Raw genomic sequence first — 17,094 nt, 5'->3', positions numbered from 1 at the left:
CACACACACCATTGTGATCATAGCAATAAAGGGTGCAGATCACCATTTCCACATACTGTTTTCCAACATCAGTCATTGTCTCCTATGATCCTTTGTAATTAATGGAAATCTCTTTCTTGAAAATCATAGTTTAGTAGGTCATATGTGACTGCTGCCTTTACAAAATGCGATTGAAACTCCACTGATATACAGGGAGATATAACCTAGTAAAATGTTTAAGCATGTACTATATTATTCAAGTAAATTTATTAAGAAAACTACCACTAAAATGAGAACTACATAATTCTCTTTGTTGGAGAGATCTTAAGTTTATATGTATAATCTTCAGGGGAAAGATAGTATTACTTAAATCTACTTAAATAAGATAAGTGCAAAATAAAACTAGAAGAAGGGAAAAAACCTACTAAGCAAAGCCAAGACTTTGGTTGCTGATGGAATCCACCAGGAACATTTTGTCAGAGGTGGGAATTCTTCAGGCTTTGCAGGAAACAGGCGTAAAGAAATAAACTGTAGCAATCTGTCTACCAATTGCTTGAACCTTTTTTGTGATGACCTAGAAAAGATTTTGAAATAATTCTAATGAAATTTAACACTGTCTACATTTTGGTGACATGCTTGTTGGACAAAACATGCAAAAATTTTTAATATCTTAAAAATTACATCAATATTTTAAATAATGAGGAATGAGAGAAAATACACATTTCTTCTTCGAATAGTGGTTATTAATTAAATAAAAAACATCAAAATATGACTATTATAAAGTTGATTATCAGGTACATTGATTTACCAGTTTTTTTGCTGTAATTATTTTTTAATCTTAACATATTTTTGCCTCTTTTAACTTTCATTAATCAAAAATAAAAGTTATTTTGGAAGTAGACTTAAAAAGGAGTCATATGTCTTATACGAATGGCCTACAACAACCAATCTGTATTTCATTAGCTTTTAGACAGGAAGAACTACAGAATGTTAGAGCTAGAAAGAACACTTGAAAAACATCTTGTCCAATTCTAATTTTACAGGTAGGAAACTGAGGTCAAGAGAGGCAGAGTGACTTGTTTAAGACCTTCAAGCTAATAATGTGCTAAGTCATGAATCTAAATCTTCTGCCTCTACTTTATACATTTTGTTTTGCTCTCTTCCCTAAGGCTCTAAGTAATAATGATTAAGTCCCTCTCCTCCCCAAAGTAAAGTTCTTAAATGAAAATAAAAATATTATGTTAAATCCTTATCTCTCAGATATTTGAAAAACTGGCAATGAAATTTCTCATAAAACAAAAATGCAATAAAACATTTAAAAATGACATAAAATTGGCTATTTGTACTAAAACATACATTTATAATGTCTTTGTAGTGTTTACAACAGGTTTTTGAAGCACTATTATTTATATATGTTACTAATATATATTTGAAAATATTTAAATGCACCTTATTTCAGATTGTTTCAAACAAACAGTAAGATTAATAACATTCAGTATCATGAAAAAATTACTTTTTAAACCAGTGAGCAAGGAAATGATGGTCCGCTTCCACTAAGGTAGCTATCTGTCTTAGCAAGTGGGCATAGATGACGTAAGTAGATGTGTTATTAAACTGAGGATTCTGCAAAAGATATTACAGACATTTTGTTAAACTTTGCAACACTAAAAAGAAAGGTGTGAAACATTCTAAATGAATACATTCAAAATCAAATGAAATGAATCATAAATTATAGTTCAGAAAAACAAATTGAAACACAAAATATCAAGGGAATATCCTTTAATAACTGAATTGTTCCTTCAAAATGTACAGAAAACCTTCAGAATTTTATGGGAAAATAATTACATTTATTTTTTAAAAAATCTTTGAAAAAGGGAAGAGTAGGAGGAATGGGAACTAGATTGTATGTTTCCCAAGGGAAAATTCTAAATTGATGGAGAGTAATTCAGAATTAAAAGACAACAATCAATAACTTAGTTGGGTGCTTATAGCTCAAATGAATAGCAGAGTATAATAACAATAGTAGAACTTAAGCCTCCTTGCTCCTCTCTCAAGCTTTAACTCTCTCCCTATTATTTCTAAGGAGTTCCCCCTCATTTTCTATTGGTTCTCATTATTTATCAATCCTACTATAATTTAGCTCATTAACCCCTTTTTTGGTAATGCCATATGCCTATGAATCACAGAATGCTACAATCTTGAAAGCATCAAAGTTCCAAATGAACCAAAGGACAATGGCAAGATATACAGAATGGATATAAGTAGGTTATAGCATATTATTAATAATCAATCACATATAGGAAAAGTCTGACTGGAAAAGGAGGTGAACCAGAGCAGAGATAACAGCTGGACAGTCTAAGTGCTAATTGCCAGAGGAAGTTAAAGGAGTCTCTAGTACAGGGGTCGGCAACCTTTTTGGCCATGAGAGCCATAAACGCCACATTTTTTAAAATGTAATTTCGTGAGAGCCGTACAGTGCTCACAGTGTGCGCTCCTATAACAGCGCCTGAAAAAAAAATTGACTTTATGGCTCCAGCAGAAAGAACCATATCTGGCCCTCAAAAGAGCCAGATATGGCTCGAGAGTCATACGTTGCCGATCCCTGCTCTAGTACTTTGGGCAGATTCTCTTTGGACAAGTCATGGGATGACACAGAATTAGTCAATAAACAGTCAATAAAGTGCCTGTTATATCTGGGCACTATGTTGAACACTAGAATTAAAAAAAAAAGGCAAAAGGTATTTCTTGCCCTAGAAGAGCTTACAATTACATAGAATAAGAAGGCAAGAGTAATTTGTGATATTTTCTGATGGAGAGTGTTCATACTGATGAGATTCCAGATTTGCTAAAGTATATGACCCAACAAAAAATTAAATCTGATTTGACAAAAATTCTTAGAAAGTGAAATAAATGTTGATTGTGATTGCAAATTTCAACTATTATGTATGTACACCCTAAATTCCTAAACCTTTTTCTAATTTACTCTGAACACATTTTGTTTGTATGTAATTGCACATTCTCTCTCTCATTAGACTACAAGCTCTTTGAGGAAAGGATATCTTCTTGCCTTGCCTGGGTCTCCCTAGTGCTTAGCACAATGCCTAGCAAATGGTAGGTTTATTTATAGTAGACTTATTTTTGCAGCTGAATTTATGGTTTCTAAATGTCAGCTTCTAGATGTCAATGTTTAAGTATAGGTAAATAAATTGCCAAATACTTCTAAGGTTTTAAAGTAAATTTCTGGGACCTGGTAATTACTTTGAAATGTAAACAAACAAAAAATCCACCAAGAATTACATGGGACAATACATTTTTATTTCAATTGTTGAAAAGTAGGAATAGGAGAAAGAGGGAGATGGTTAGACTATAGATTTTCAGAAGACATTAGTTCACAATAAGTAACGATCTGATGCTCATAGGTCAAATGATAGATATAAGAGTAGAAATGGAATGTCTGTCTGTCTCTGTTCCTTCTGTCTCTGTATCTGCTGTTTTCCTCTCTCCTTTTTCCCCTTATCCTTTTTTGTCTTTTACTCCCTTCTTCTACCTCCAATCTTTTCCCCTTTTTTAATCACTCATGATATAGAAATGAATTTTATAATTTCTTTCATACAGTTTTGTTTCCCGTTTTTAATTTTAAAAGTAGACAAACTGATTTCTTTCTTTAAAAACAAAAACAAATTATATATATTTTTTGATGTAGACCTCAAATGCTCCCAATCCCCACTGAAATGGTTTTGTGTTTTTTATATGCCAAAACAATTTTTTCCTGTATATTTGCTTTGAGAATCAGTAACAAGGGTCCATAGTTTCTCAAGAAATAACTTTCTCAAGCATTTATTAGAAATAGAAAAGTTTTTGATCCAGTAGCCACATGAAGGTAACTAAAAAGTTGTAATTATTTAACTCTCAGGCCAAATATAAGGAGAAGGAAAAAAGTTTCTTGTACTCTGTGTGTTCTGGGCATGGGTACTCATCATGCATGTGACAACTAAAGTAATTAAAACCCACCTTGCCTTAGATTTCTTTTATAAATTTGTCAATAATCTTAGTTCTTTGGTCACAAACAATTGTGATCCTCTAAACATCAAGAGATTTCATCTAAATTAACAATTATTATTATTTTATTACACTGTTATTCACTATATACTATATATATAACATACACATAAACATATATACATATATACATGTCTGTACGCACACATACACAGAAAGGTGTGTGTGACCTGGATTGTTTAGCTCAGTTTTTACTGTCTTACCTGTAAAAGTATAAAATATGCTCTAAGATCATCTTTTGACCGTGGCCTGAAAAGAAACAGAGGTCTAATCAAGACTACCATATATATTCAGTTCCTACTGAATTGTTCAGTAAGGACTTGCCACAAGAACTGAGTCATGCCAAAGCAGGTCTGGTTAGACAAATCAGGACAGACACAAAGAAATCTTGCCGGCCTCCTTTCCTCATCTGCCATCTTTATGCTTGTGCTTCTTCCTAAACTAGAAGGAAAAGAGCGCAGCTCTGACCTACTCTAGAAAGAAGAGGTCCCTGGCAGCAGAGACTGACCCGGCCACTCTGAGAACCAAGAAAGAACAGGATCAGGACATCCGAATACACTGTGGCTCAAAGCAACTCAATTAGTCGAAAACTATAAAGACCTCGAAGTGGCACAGCAGATTTGGTCTCAGTCACTTGAGCATGTCACTTCACCTGTTTGCCTCAGTTTCTTCAACTGTAAAATGTGGATAATAACAGCACCTGCCTCCCAGGGTTGTTGTAAGGATCAAGTGAGATAATATTTGTAAAATACCTACAGTACCTGGCATATGCAGGTGCTATATAAATAGCTTCTTCTGTTGCTTGCTGGTACTGCTACCTATACTGCTACCTGCTGCTCCTGCTGCTACTGTTGCTGCTCTTACTACTATTGCTGCTACTACTTGCTACTGCTGCTGCTACTGTGGCTACTGGGGTACTGCTGCTACTGCTGCTACTACTACCTGCTGCTGCTGCTACTGCTGCTACTACTACCTGCTGCTGCTGCTGCTGCTACTGTTGCTGCTCCTACTACTATTGCTGCTACTACCTGCTACTGCTGCTGCTACTGCTGCTACTACTGTGGCTACTGGGGTACTGCTGCTACTGCTGCTACTACTACCTGCTGCTGCTGCTGCTGCTACTACTATTAATACTACTATTACTTCCATCACTGCAATTACCACCTCTACCACCTACTAGTACATCTCAAATCTTGTGAAAAAACCTTCAGATCAAAGTAAACATGGTAAAGCCAAAGGAAAAGGCACAACATTTTGTTTTTGACCTAACTGGTCATTGTTTGATTCATTTTTTATGTTTGACAAGGGAGTTAACAAATTTTCATTTTTATGAAAAAATATATTTAAAATATAAATAGTGGTGTAGTACTTTCAGTTCTTAGTGGTTCATTCCTAGATATGCTTTCTGTATTTTAATGTTTTATTACTATATGTCTCATAAATTCTAGCATGTCATAGGACTTGGTGAATAGTGAAACAAAATGTGGTGTCAGAAGTTACAAAGGGGATGCCTGGTACATAATAATTGTTTAATTAAAACTTGTCAATTGACTTATTGTTGCATATTATTACTTCATAAATTCTAAAAGCATGATCAAACATAGACCAAAATAAATACTTTTAAGTTGTTTTGATAACCTTTGGAGAACCAGAATAAGTAAAACTAAGGAAAATTTCAAATCCTATTGTTAAATTTAGTGAAAAGGCAGTTGGGAAGTCGGGAAGACCGGAATTCAAATCCAGCCTCAGATAGTTCCTAGCTGTGTGACCATGGACAAGTCACTTAACCTCTATATGGTTAGGAGGCAGCTAGGTTGCTCAGTGTGTAGAGGGCTGGGCTTGGAGTCAGGAAGACTTGATTTCAAAACCAGCCCTAGATGCTTCCTAGTTATGACCTTGGGTGAGTCATTGAAACTCTGATCGCCTGACAAATGGATCCACTGGATCTGCTGGAGAAGGAAATGGCAAATTCTTCCATTATCTTTGCCAAGAAAACTCTATGGACAGCCACAGCCCATGGGGTCAAGAAGAGTTGGATACAACTGAGCAAGTTTTAAAAGATTGAAAACTAACTGTAACCATGAAAATATTCAATTTAAAAATGGTTAATGTTATACTGATAAGAGTTTCTGTATTTCCTTTGATACTAAGTATAGTGTAAAAAAATTGTGAGCAATAATAGACGACTCACTGTGAAAGCCTCTCAGAGTCAGAGTCATCATGCAGGCACTCATTGATTTGGTGAAAGATCACATGCATGGCCTGATGCCGAAAAGTTGTCACAGGAGTTTCTAGGATGACTAATTTCGACATTGACATTTTTCAACATTGAACAGCCAATTTAAGAACATAATATACATATGAATAGTCAATTCCTGACACCCTGGATGTGAGCTCTTCTAATATACCAAGGAATACTACTTGAGCAGCATAACACAGCAAACAAAATCTCAGACAAATTGGACTTGGAATTGGTTAGATGACTAGATTAAAAGAGTAGATCATAGGATCCTAGATTTAGGACTTAAAAAGGACTTCTAGGTCCCTTTTTTAACCTCCTCATTTTACAGCTGTAGAAACTGAGGCACAGCCCAGGAAGTAGACCTCACTTAAGTGAATCTCAAGTCATAAGTGACTTGAGCAGGTTACAGAGTGTCAATAAAACAGGAGAGACCTAGGAAGTATTCTCAGAGATCTCTACTACTTAACATTTATTAATCAATTATTCTGATAAAGATGCCAATGGCTCTCCAACACATTTTCAGGTTGTATCAAGCTGGGAAAGACAGCTAACACACTGGATGACAGAGCCAGGATCCAAAAGGATCTCAACAGGCTAGAGCTTTGGACTGATTCTAATAAAATGGAAGTCGACAAAGATAAATGGAAACTTGCAATATGGATCCAAAAATTAAACTTCCCAAGTATAAGATGACGAAAACACTGATAGAAGTTGTTCTGAAAAAGATCTGAGTTTCAGTAAACTCAGTATGACCTGCCAGAAGAACTAATGGGATTTTGGTTCGCATTAAGAGGAGCAGAGTTGAGAGTCCCACAAGTATCAAAGATTCTTAAACTTTTGTGTCAAGAACACTCCCTTGACAACTTGGGGAAGCCTATGGATCTCAGAATAATATTTTTAAACGTATAAAGTAAAATAAATGGATTAAGAAGGGAAATAGTTATGTTGGAAATAGTTATTACAAAATTTCTAAAAATCAATTTACACCCCAGGTGAAGAACTCCTGCCATCTCTCTATCAGACTTCCTCTGGATACTGTATCCAGTTCCGGGCACCCCAGTTTAAGAAGGCCAGAAGTGGGAGAGTGTCCACAGGAGGGCAAAAAGGACAGGGAAGGGTCTTGAGCTCATGGCATGAGCTCATGAGATGAGGATTGACTGAAGGAACTAGGAATGTTTAGCCTGGAGAAGAGAAAGCTCACCATAACCCCTTCAAGAATTTCACAAGGAAAAGGGATAAAACTTGTTCTGTTTGGTTCCAATGAGCAGAATCAGGAGCAATGGGCTTTGGGCAGCATTAAGAGGAGCATACCTTCTAGGAATAAGGAGCTTAGTGTTTGCTCAGCTAAAGTAAAATAAGAAAACTAAAGGAAATACAATTACCTAGAAGCAAATTTAAGAGTAAGAATAAGTTTGATATTCTAGTTCAGAGACGAGCAAACTTTTTAAAGAGGGGACCAAAGAAAAGGAAATGCTCATCTGTCAGTCTGTTTCTAAGGCAACTCTTTGGAAGTTTCATTGTACTGTATCCTACTCATTGTATTTGTCAGATAAGGAATAATGTTGCACATTTAGATAGAACATTTCAGGGGGCCACATCTGGCCCAAGGGCTGTAGTTTGCCCATCACTGCTCTAGTTTAATGTGATTGATTAAATTTTTTCTTTATTTTATCCCAATAATAAATTTACACACAGGTTTTCCAAAGTTACATGATTCATGTTGCCTCCCTCTCAGAGATGACAAGCAATTTCACTTGGTCATACACGCATTATGACACAAAACACATTTCCATATTATTCATTTTTGTAAGAGAATAATCTTATAAAACAATGTGATCAATTTGATTAGCTGACAGGACTTATAAGGCTGAGGCTCTGGGTCCTGCAAGAATCTGCTTCCTAGCACAGACTCCTTGGTTATGTTCTGGGTGTTATTCTGTGTAAAGAGCCTGGCAGCCCTGGGGCAGCATCATACAGGCATCAGGCACTCTAAGGCTGCGTGGCACATCCACACTGCATCTTTCCTGGTATCCCCAGGCTTAGCACAGTAAGGGACTAATAAATGCTGGCTGACTTACTGACTGACACTCTCTTGACTCATCTCTTGTATTCCTCAGTCTCTAAAGGAGAAGGAGTTTTCTAAATTTTCCCCTAGCTCCAGATTATCCTGCATTTATCTTGCAACTGTACCCTTTGTTTACTTTCCTGAAAATCTACATGACTTTGGGCTCATGGAAGTTTTGTTTGTACCTCTGACTCCCTTCTTCAAAGTGTGCTTGGTTTACTTGAAGCTCAACAAGTACTTGGTTATTAAGGTTGGTTCTACTTTTTAGCAAAATCTTAATTTTTCACCTCTTTTTCTAATTAGCATCTTGTCATTTCACTAATGGACATGTGGCTTTGATGGTGGACAAAACTGAATCATAGTAAAAGCCTTAAAGAGAGAAACTTCCACATTTACAGGATGAGAGAACAAGGACCCAGAGTGACTTATCCAGGGTCATGCCTTCTTTAATGTCTCTTCACTTCATAATAGCTCCTTTCAGTGTCCAGAAGAAATTTCCCATGGTGTAGTCTACCTGCTTCAAAACTCTTACTCAGAATGCTTCTGTTTTCTTATTTTTTAAAAAGACTGACAGGTTCTAATCCCTTTGAAAAATTAAGTATCTTGTTTTAGGCTACCAGCTCCATCTATTTCCTTTTGATGAGGCATCACATAATTCCTCTTAGGAGAGTGATTTATAACAACAGTTCTTTGATTGGGGGAAGGGATGTTGGTGATGGTGGTGATAGAATGAGAGTGTGGGGTAATCTGGATTTGTGATTTCAACAGTTTGGATAATACTCAGTGTGGAAAAATTCCTCTACAAATGCAGAGTAACAACTCATTCATACTTTACCATCTTAGAGAACTGTGTGGGGAACTGAGAGGTTGTGACTTGTCCACAGTTACATGTTAGTCTGTGTTATGGCCAATCTCTCTCTTGTGATATGTGATAAAAAAATTAATTTATATATAAAACCAAGACAATAAACATTTGCCAAGTCTTTTCAGAAAGGTTGTAGCCTTAAATCTTATTAGGTTCAAAGTACTTGTTTTCACTTACAAATTCATTGTGCAGATAAGGAACAACTAAATAACTTGGCTTTAAGACAGGATGGATTTGTAGTCAGAGAATAGGGTAAAAATCTCACTTTTGCTACCTGCTACCTTCTGACCTTTGGAAGTCAATTGATCTTCCTAGGCTTTGGTTTCCTCGTATAAGAAATGAAAGGGCTGGAGAAGATTACTCCAAAGTTCTTTTAACTTAAATCTATGATCCTAAAAGCTTCTCTAGGTCCTGAGGTATCGGGACAGAGTTTTTAATGATGCATTCATTCTCAAAACAGGATTATAAACAATTTAGATGGCCCACAAGGTCATTAAAAAATAACAGTAATTTTACATGTATGGCATAAGAAATTGTTGTATAATGAGAAATTAAGGTGATTTTTCTAGGGGAAAATCTATTCAAATAAAACTGTATTTTATCTTAACTGGAAATATTTTAATTTGACATTTTAAAAACATAAGCTACTTATAAACACCTTACTTAGCATTAGGGAGTTAACTGTAAAATAAATAATGTAATTACCCTTTCCATTCTCTTAATAGACTGTTAATGATACCTTTCAATACTGACTTCTGAATATCTTGAGGCTGTAAAGTGAAGAAAACCAAAATGTTAGTACCAAACTACTTAAAAAATAATTTTGTTTTACATGTTATGTATATTTATAAATTTGTTTCAATACAGGAAAATCTATATTTAATCTGTAATAATGATTACTGCACAGCAAAAAATATTTTTGGGGGCAGCTGGGTAGCTCAGTGGAATTGAGAGTCAGGCCTAGAGACGGGAGGTCCTAGGTTCAAATCTGGCCTCAGACACTTCCCAGCTGTGTGACCCTGGGCAAGTCACTTGACCCCATTGCCCACCCTTACCACTCTTCCATCAAGGAGCCAATTCACAGAAGTTAAGGGTTTAAAAAAAATATATTTTTGCTTTCTCTTTATTGACAGGATAATATGACAGGAATTAAAAAAGAATCATACTTAGCACAATTAAAAAGGAAAATAAATTATTGCACTAATACCATGTTGGCATGGGCCAAGTTATTAAAATATTTTTTCTTAATTGTCACAAAGATGACACAATAAAAAGCAAAATATGAAGATGAGAATTTTTACAAAGGAACTTAAAAAATCCTAAAATGTCATGCAGTTTAATAAATGATATATTTTAAAATAATTTTTACATATTAAATTTTTGTATAAATAGTATTCTGTATAATATATTTTCTTCCAATGAATATTTGTTTTAAATGACAATATTTAACACAATTCTTATACTAAAATCTTGGTTAATGAGATTTTTTTTTTTTTTTGCTGTGCAGAGACATGGTAAGCTCTGGAATTCATTTAAAAAATCTACTTCTGGAGATCAAAAATCTTCAGTGGCTCTCAAATATTTATGGAATAAAAATTCAAGCCCTTACTTTATATGTTTAAGACCCTACAAGAACTACCAACCTCTCCAATTTCATTCTGATGCCACTTGGCCAAGCCATGTAATCTTCTCAACAGGAAGAAGAGGACTTGGAGGCAGAAAGAGTGAGAATGAATTTGACTTATAAACTTATGAATATGGCCTCCTCCACCCCAAGAAGAACTCTGTCAATCTTTGTGTGCATTTAACCTAACTTACTTTTGACTGGTGTATTTAAAAGGCATCTGTCAGTGAATTTAAAAAACCTGAGGCTCCTTTTACTCTCCTGAGTATAAAATAGTACTAGTCCTAGTCCCTGCTATTACTCAAGAACTAGGATTGCTTGGAAGAAGGCTTCTTTGTGGAGAAAATGGACAACTGGCAGAACTTTCTGGCACATGTATTTTTAAATCCTTTCTGCATCTGCCACTACTTTGAGCATTACCAATAAAGCTCATAGTTAAGTTTAAATAGTATACAGTTGTATTTTTTAATTTCTTGAGATCTATATGTGGACTGATTTATTCTCCTGTTGGCAATCTCAATGAATTCCACTGCTTTAAGTATCACTTTATATAGGTAACTTCCAAATCTATTATCTTTAGGTTTAAAAAATTAAATTAAATCCTATTGTTTGCGAATTCACTAAACATTTTAAAACATTTGCATATGGATATTCTAAGTAACTTCAGATACTTACAGTATTTAATAAGGCATCATACACAGCATTCACAAATTTGGTATTAATCCCAGAATCTTCAATAGTATTAAATGGGGTATCGGCATCTTTCTGCAAATTCAATTAAACAGTTGAATATGTCATTATAAGTTTATAAAAGCAATTCTTAGTAATAAAATTGAAACTTTATAACTGCTCTTTTGTTCTTGTGATTTAAAAGAATCTTTTTTATAAAAATTTTTATATCAAAAATAGTTATATATCTATGCATATATGTGTATGTATGTATATTTGCATGTGTGTGCACACACACATATTCATTTTTGAATCCTAAAAAAAGAACTTTATAACATTGCTTATACCATAACAGATCGGAATAGTTTTTATGTAGGATTTAAAAAGTAATTTGTTCATGTGTATTTATTTCAAAAGCTGCTTAATTCTTAAGTGTGGAAAACAAGGCAAAGGACAAAGTAATCATATATTTTAGAAGAATTTTAAGTTAAAAAAATACAAAATGGATTAGAAAACTATCAATTAACCTTAAAAACAGCACTGAGCTCCAGGAAAGAATCAAATGTTGTGAGATAAAAGTCATGGACCTCTTTCCATTCTCCTGATGACTTCGCTTTTTCTACATCTTCCCTACAATGAAAAGTAAAGATCACTTTAATAGAAATATATTAAATATTCATAATTACAGTATGATTTTATTCCCCAATATTTTCCCTATTTATAGGTGAAATCCAATTTTGAGATAAAGTGAATGCTCAAGTCTTTTTTGTTTTTCAGAATTAGTATGCTCTTATTATTTGATCTTAAACACAATTTCACAATATGGTGATGTCTAAATTAGATTATGACATGATTTCACTTCCAATTCTGTCTCAGTCTCCTCTTGTCCTTGGCCAGGTAGGTCCTTGGCCAGGTAGTGGAGCAGTAGATAAAGTGCTGGGCCTGGAGTCAGGTAGACTCATCTTTCCTAGTTCAAATTTGGCTTCAGACACTCCTAGTTCCTAGTGTGGCCCTAGGCAAGTCACTTAACCTTGTTTTGTCTTAGTTCCTAATCTACAAAATGAGTGGAGAAGGAAATGACAAGCTATTCTAGTTATCTTTGCCAAGAAAACCCTAAATGGGATCAAGAAGAGTGGGACATGCCTGAAATGACTGAATAACAACCACAGCCTTGCCCTGCCTAATGTAGACAAGTGCCTAGTTATCAAGGACATGATGCATATTCATGTCTAAAGAGAGATATTTTATTTAAATAAATACCAACTATAGTTCTTCACCAGGGAGGAGAAAAGTCGGAAGGCCAAAACAGACCTGGCAAAGATATGCCCAGTTGGTGGAAGTTGCCCAGAACAGAGTCCGTTGGCGTGAGATGCCCAGTTGGGGGAAGTTGCCCAGAATAGGCACGTTGGCGTGAGATGGTTGCAGCCCTATGCTCCTCTGGGAGTCAATAGGAATAATAATAATATATATAATAATATAGTTCTTCTCTACCATGAGTAAAACATTTGCTTTCATTATAAATTTTCTATTTTTTGAGAAATAAATTTCTACTTATATAGCTTTTTTTTCTAATGACTCTTTGCTAGGTCAGATGTAGAAAGATAAGCAGAGAGTGGGCTAATTAATTAGCAGTAAAATTGGCATTGGAATCCAGATATACAAACAGTAATCTTTAAAATAGACTGACCTAAGGGATTTCATCTGAAATTGTTTTGTTTTTTTTTAAACCTTACCTTTTGTATTAGAATCAATACTTAGTATTAGTTCTAAGATAAGGACTAGGCTATTGGGGTTGTGACTTTACCAGGGTCACACAACTAGGAAGTGTCAGAAGCGAGATTTGAACTCAGAAAGATGAGTCTTCCTGACTTCAAGCTGGGTGCTGGAGCCAAAACAGCAGGGTCTAAACCTCACCTAAATCAGTCACTTGACCCCTGGACCTTAGTTTCTTCTTTCCTAAAAGGAGGGAGTTTTTTAGGTTACCCATCTAGTTCTGAATATATAATAGTAGGACCTAAATAATTTAAATTGTTGGTCTGTAAGTCTATACTAGGGACATAAGGCTCCACAAGTTCTGAATAGGGTACATCACAGATTCAGAGCCCCTGATACTTTGATGAATTTGTGGTTTCATCCGTGTGACTGGGAAGATGGGAAAAACTGTAATTAAAAGTTGACATCTGAATTCTGTCTCTGCCACCTCTTGCCAAAATGGCTCTGGGCAAGTCATAGTTTCTCTGAGCCTATGTTTCTTCAGCTCTAAAATGAGAGATGATATTCAAAGGGTTTTCAGCTCACTATATCCCTCAATGAAATTTGAATGAAAATTGAAACTTCTCTAATTCCATCTCATTTTATGTAGTTCTCAATTGAGTCTTGCCATCAGTCTCCATAGATCAAGGGTGCTTTCTGTCTCTTTGGATATCTTGGGGTTAATAATCAAGGAAATAATTGTCATGGATATTTAAACAGTGCTTTACAGTATACAAAACACTTGACATATATGATATCATTTATAGACCCTGGGCTAGTCACATGATCTTAGTTTCTTCATTTGTAAAACTGAATAATAATAGCGCCCATCTCACAGGAGAGCTGTGAGAATGAAATAAGATAATATATAGAAAGTGTTTTGCAAACTTTAAAATGCTATATAAATGTCCGCTATTAAAACTATTCTTAGAGGATCAATGAGATCTTACACAGAGACTGCTATATAAATTAATTGTTATTATTTATCTGGCACTCTAAAGCAAAGCCCTGATTATTATAACCATAGCTATATTGTCCTTGAAACCTCTCTAATCCAATTAAAATATAATAAAAGCTAAAAACTACTAATACATATTGTAACTCAATTTTGTCATAACATATGAGAATGGATTTCTACTTGAAATCTTGAAAAAAAGAAAGCCAGAAATTAAGAATTTTTTAGAGGTTATGTAAATAACACTATCTAGGGAACAGTGTAACCTAACTGACCAATTTAAGTATCCAAGTACATTAAAAATGTACATTAAAAGTACATTCTTAGAAGACCTGGATAATTTACATTATTATAGATATATTTTTAATTATTAAATGATCACAATCATTTAAATCACATGATCAGTTTAATCATCTATTGCATTTAAATAATAGAGATTAAATCATTTAATTTAAAACATTTAAATCATTGTCACAATGCATTAATTCATAATAAACTATGCATTTCTATTACATATTTTTATAGAAAACTTTTAGAATAAACTGAAACTTTTAGAATAAACTTATCACAGAAAAAATTCACTTTTTATCATTTTGGTGACATATTATTATTTAAAACAAATAAAACTGAAAAATATAGAACAGCTTATGATTTGGAGAATACCTGGGAATTCAAAGGTATTTCAGATTTCTCATTTTCACAACTCAAAGTTTAAAATCTATATAATATAACTGATCTGTTCTACTGCATCTCTTATTTCTTAAAAATCTCCAACTATTTTTTTAGGGAAGGTTATTATTATTTTTAATGTTTTTAATTGATATTTTCTTACATATTTTGCATGAGCATAGTATCCCATGATGTTTCTTATATACATCATGTATCCCCCCCATCATCCCCCAAACCATTCCATATGACATAGTATTTTTTGGAAAGGGAAAACATGCCTGCATAAATAATCAATACATTGAAAAACGTTTGAAAACAAGTGTAATGTGTAACATCTATGGACTAAATCCACAAAGGGGTAAGTTGGTGTTATCTTCTCATATCTCTTCATTAGAACTCCTCTTGATCTTTATAATTTTGTTACATTTATTTTCTTTTTGTTTGTTTTTTAATTTAAACATTTATTAATATTCATTTTTAACATGGTTACATGATTCATGCTCCTACTTTCCCCTTTACCCACCGCACTACCCCCACCCATGGCCGATGCACATTTCCACTGGTTTTATCATGTGTCCTTGATCAAGACCTATTTCCAAATTGTTGGTAGTTGCATTGGTGAGGTAGTTTCGAGTCCACACCCTCAATCATGTCCACCCCAACCCATGCATTGAAGCAGTTGTTTTTCTTATATGTTTCCTCTCCTGCAGTCCTTCCTCTGGATGTGGGTAGTGTTCTTTTCCATAAATCCCTCAGAATTGTCCTGGGTCACTGCATTGCTGCTGGTACAGAAGTCCATTGCATTTGATTTTACCACAGTATATCAGTCTCTGTGTACAGTGTTCTTCTGGCTCTGCTCCTTTCACTCTGCATCAGTTCCTGGAGGTCTCTCCAGTTCACCTGGAACTCCTCCAGTTTATTATTCCTTTTAGCACAATAGTATTCCATCACCAGCATATACCATAATTTGTTCAGCCATTCCCCAATTGAAGGACATACCCTCCTTTTCCAGTTTTTTGCCACCACAAAAACGGCAGCTATAAATATTTTCTGTTTATTTATGATCTCTTTGGGGTACAAACACAACAGTGGTATGGCTGGATCAAAGGGCAGGCATTTTTTTATAGCCCTTTGAGCATGGTTCCAAATTGCCAGCCAGAATGGTTGAATCAGTTCACAACTCCACCAGCAATGCATTAAAGTCCCAATTTTGCCACATCCCCTCCAGCATTCATTACTCTCTCCTTCTCTCATTTTAGCCAATCTGCTAGGTATGAGGTGATACCTCAGAGTTGTTTTGATTTGCATTTCTCTAATTATTAGAGATTTAGAACACTTTCTCATGTGCTTATTGATACTTTTGATTTCCTTACCTGAAAATTGCCTATTCATGTCTCTTGCCCATTTATCAATTGGGGAATGGCTTGATTTTTTATAAAATTGATTTAACTCCTTGTATATTTGAGTAATTAAACCCCTGTCAGAGTTTTTCATTATAAAGATTTTTTCCCAATTTGTTGTTTCCCTTCTGATTTTGACTACATTGTTTTTGTCTGTACAAAAGCTTTTTAGTTTAATATAATCAAAACCATTTAATTTACATTTTGTAATTTTCTCTAACTCTTGCTTGGTTTTAAAGTCTTTCCTTTCCCACAGATCTGACAAGTACACTATTCTGTGTCCACTTAACTTATTTATAGTTTCCCTCTTTATATTCAAGTCATTCACCCATTCTGAATTTATCTTGGTGTAGGGTGTGAGATGTTGATCTAAACCTAATCTCTTCCATAGTGTTTTCCAAATTTCCCAGCAGTTTTTGTCAAATAGTGGATTCATGTCCCAAAAGTTGGGCTCTTTGGGTTTACCATACACTGTCTTGCTGATGTCAATTACCCCAAGTCTATTCCACTGATCCTCCCCTCTGTCTCTTAGCCAGTACCATATTGTTTTGATGACTGCTGCTTTATAGTATAGTTTAATATCTGGTACTGCTAGGCCCCCTTCCTTCACATTTTTTTTTCATTATTTCCCTTGATATTCTTGATCTTTTGTTATTCCAAATGAAATTTGTTATAGTTTTTCCTAATTCAGTAAAGGAGTTTTTTAGTAGTTTGATAGGTAAGGAGCTAAATAAGTAAATTAATTTGGGTAGAATGGTCATTTTTATTATGTTAGCTCGTCCTACCCATGAGCAATCAATGGCTTTCCAATTGTT

General features: G+C 34.6%; 1 protein-coding gene across 1 annotated transcript in view; it reads right to left on the bottom strand.

Annotated features, from left to right (window-relative positions):
* HECTD2 (HECT domain E3 ubiquitin protein ligase 2) overlaps window positions 1-17,094 on the bottom strand; it is a 113,777-nt gene that overhangs the window by 39,790 nt on the left and 56,893 nt on the right. Inside the window, exons 5-10 of the mRNA XM_044662626.1 lie at window positions 12,031-12,133; window positions 11,510-11,599; window positions 9,916-9,980; window positions 4,242-4,287; window positions 1,493-1,602; window positions 405-553 (exon numbers count right to left, since the gene is read on the bottom strand). Coding sequence (XP_044518561.1) covers window positions 405-553; window positions 1,493-1,602; window positions 4,242-4,287; window positions 9,916-9,980; window positions 11,510-11,599; window positions 12,031-12,133 — 563 coding nt within the window. The remainder of the gene's footprint in view (window positions 1-404; window positions 554-1,492; window positions 1,603-4,241; window positions 4,288-9,915; window positions 9,981-11,509; window positions 11,600-12,030; window positions 12,134-17,094) is intronic.

Source organism: Gracilinanus agilis, chromosome 2, assembly GCF_016433145.1.
Source record: "Gracilinanus agilis isolate LMUSP501 chromosome 2, AgileGrace, whole genome shotgun sequence".
Lineage (NCBI taxonomy): Eukaryota > Metazoa > Chordata > Mammalia > Didelphimorphia > Didelphidae > Gracilinanus > Gracilinanus agilis.
This window is presented reverse-complemented; position numbering and strand designations above follow the sequence as displayed.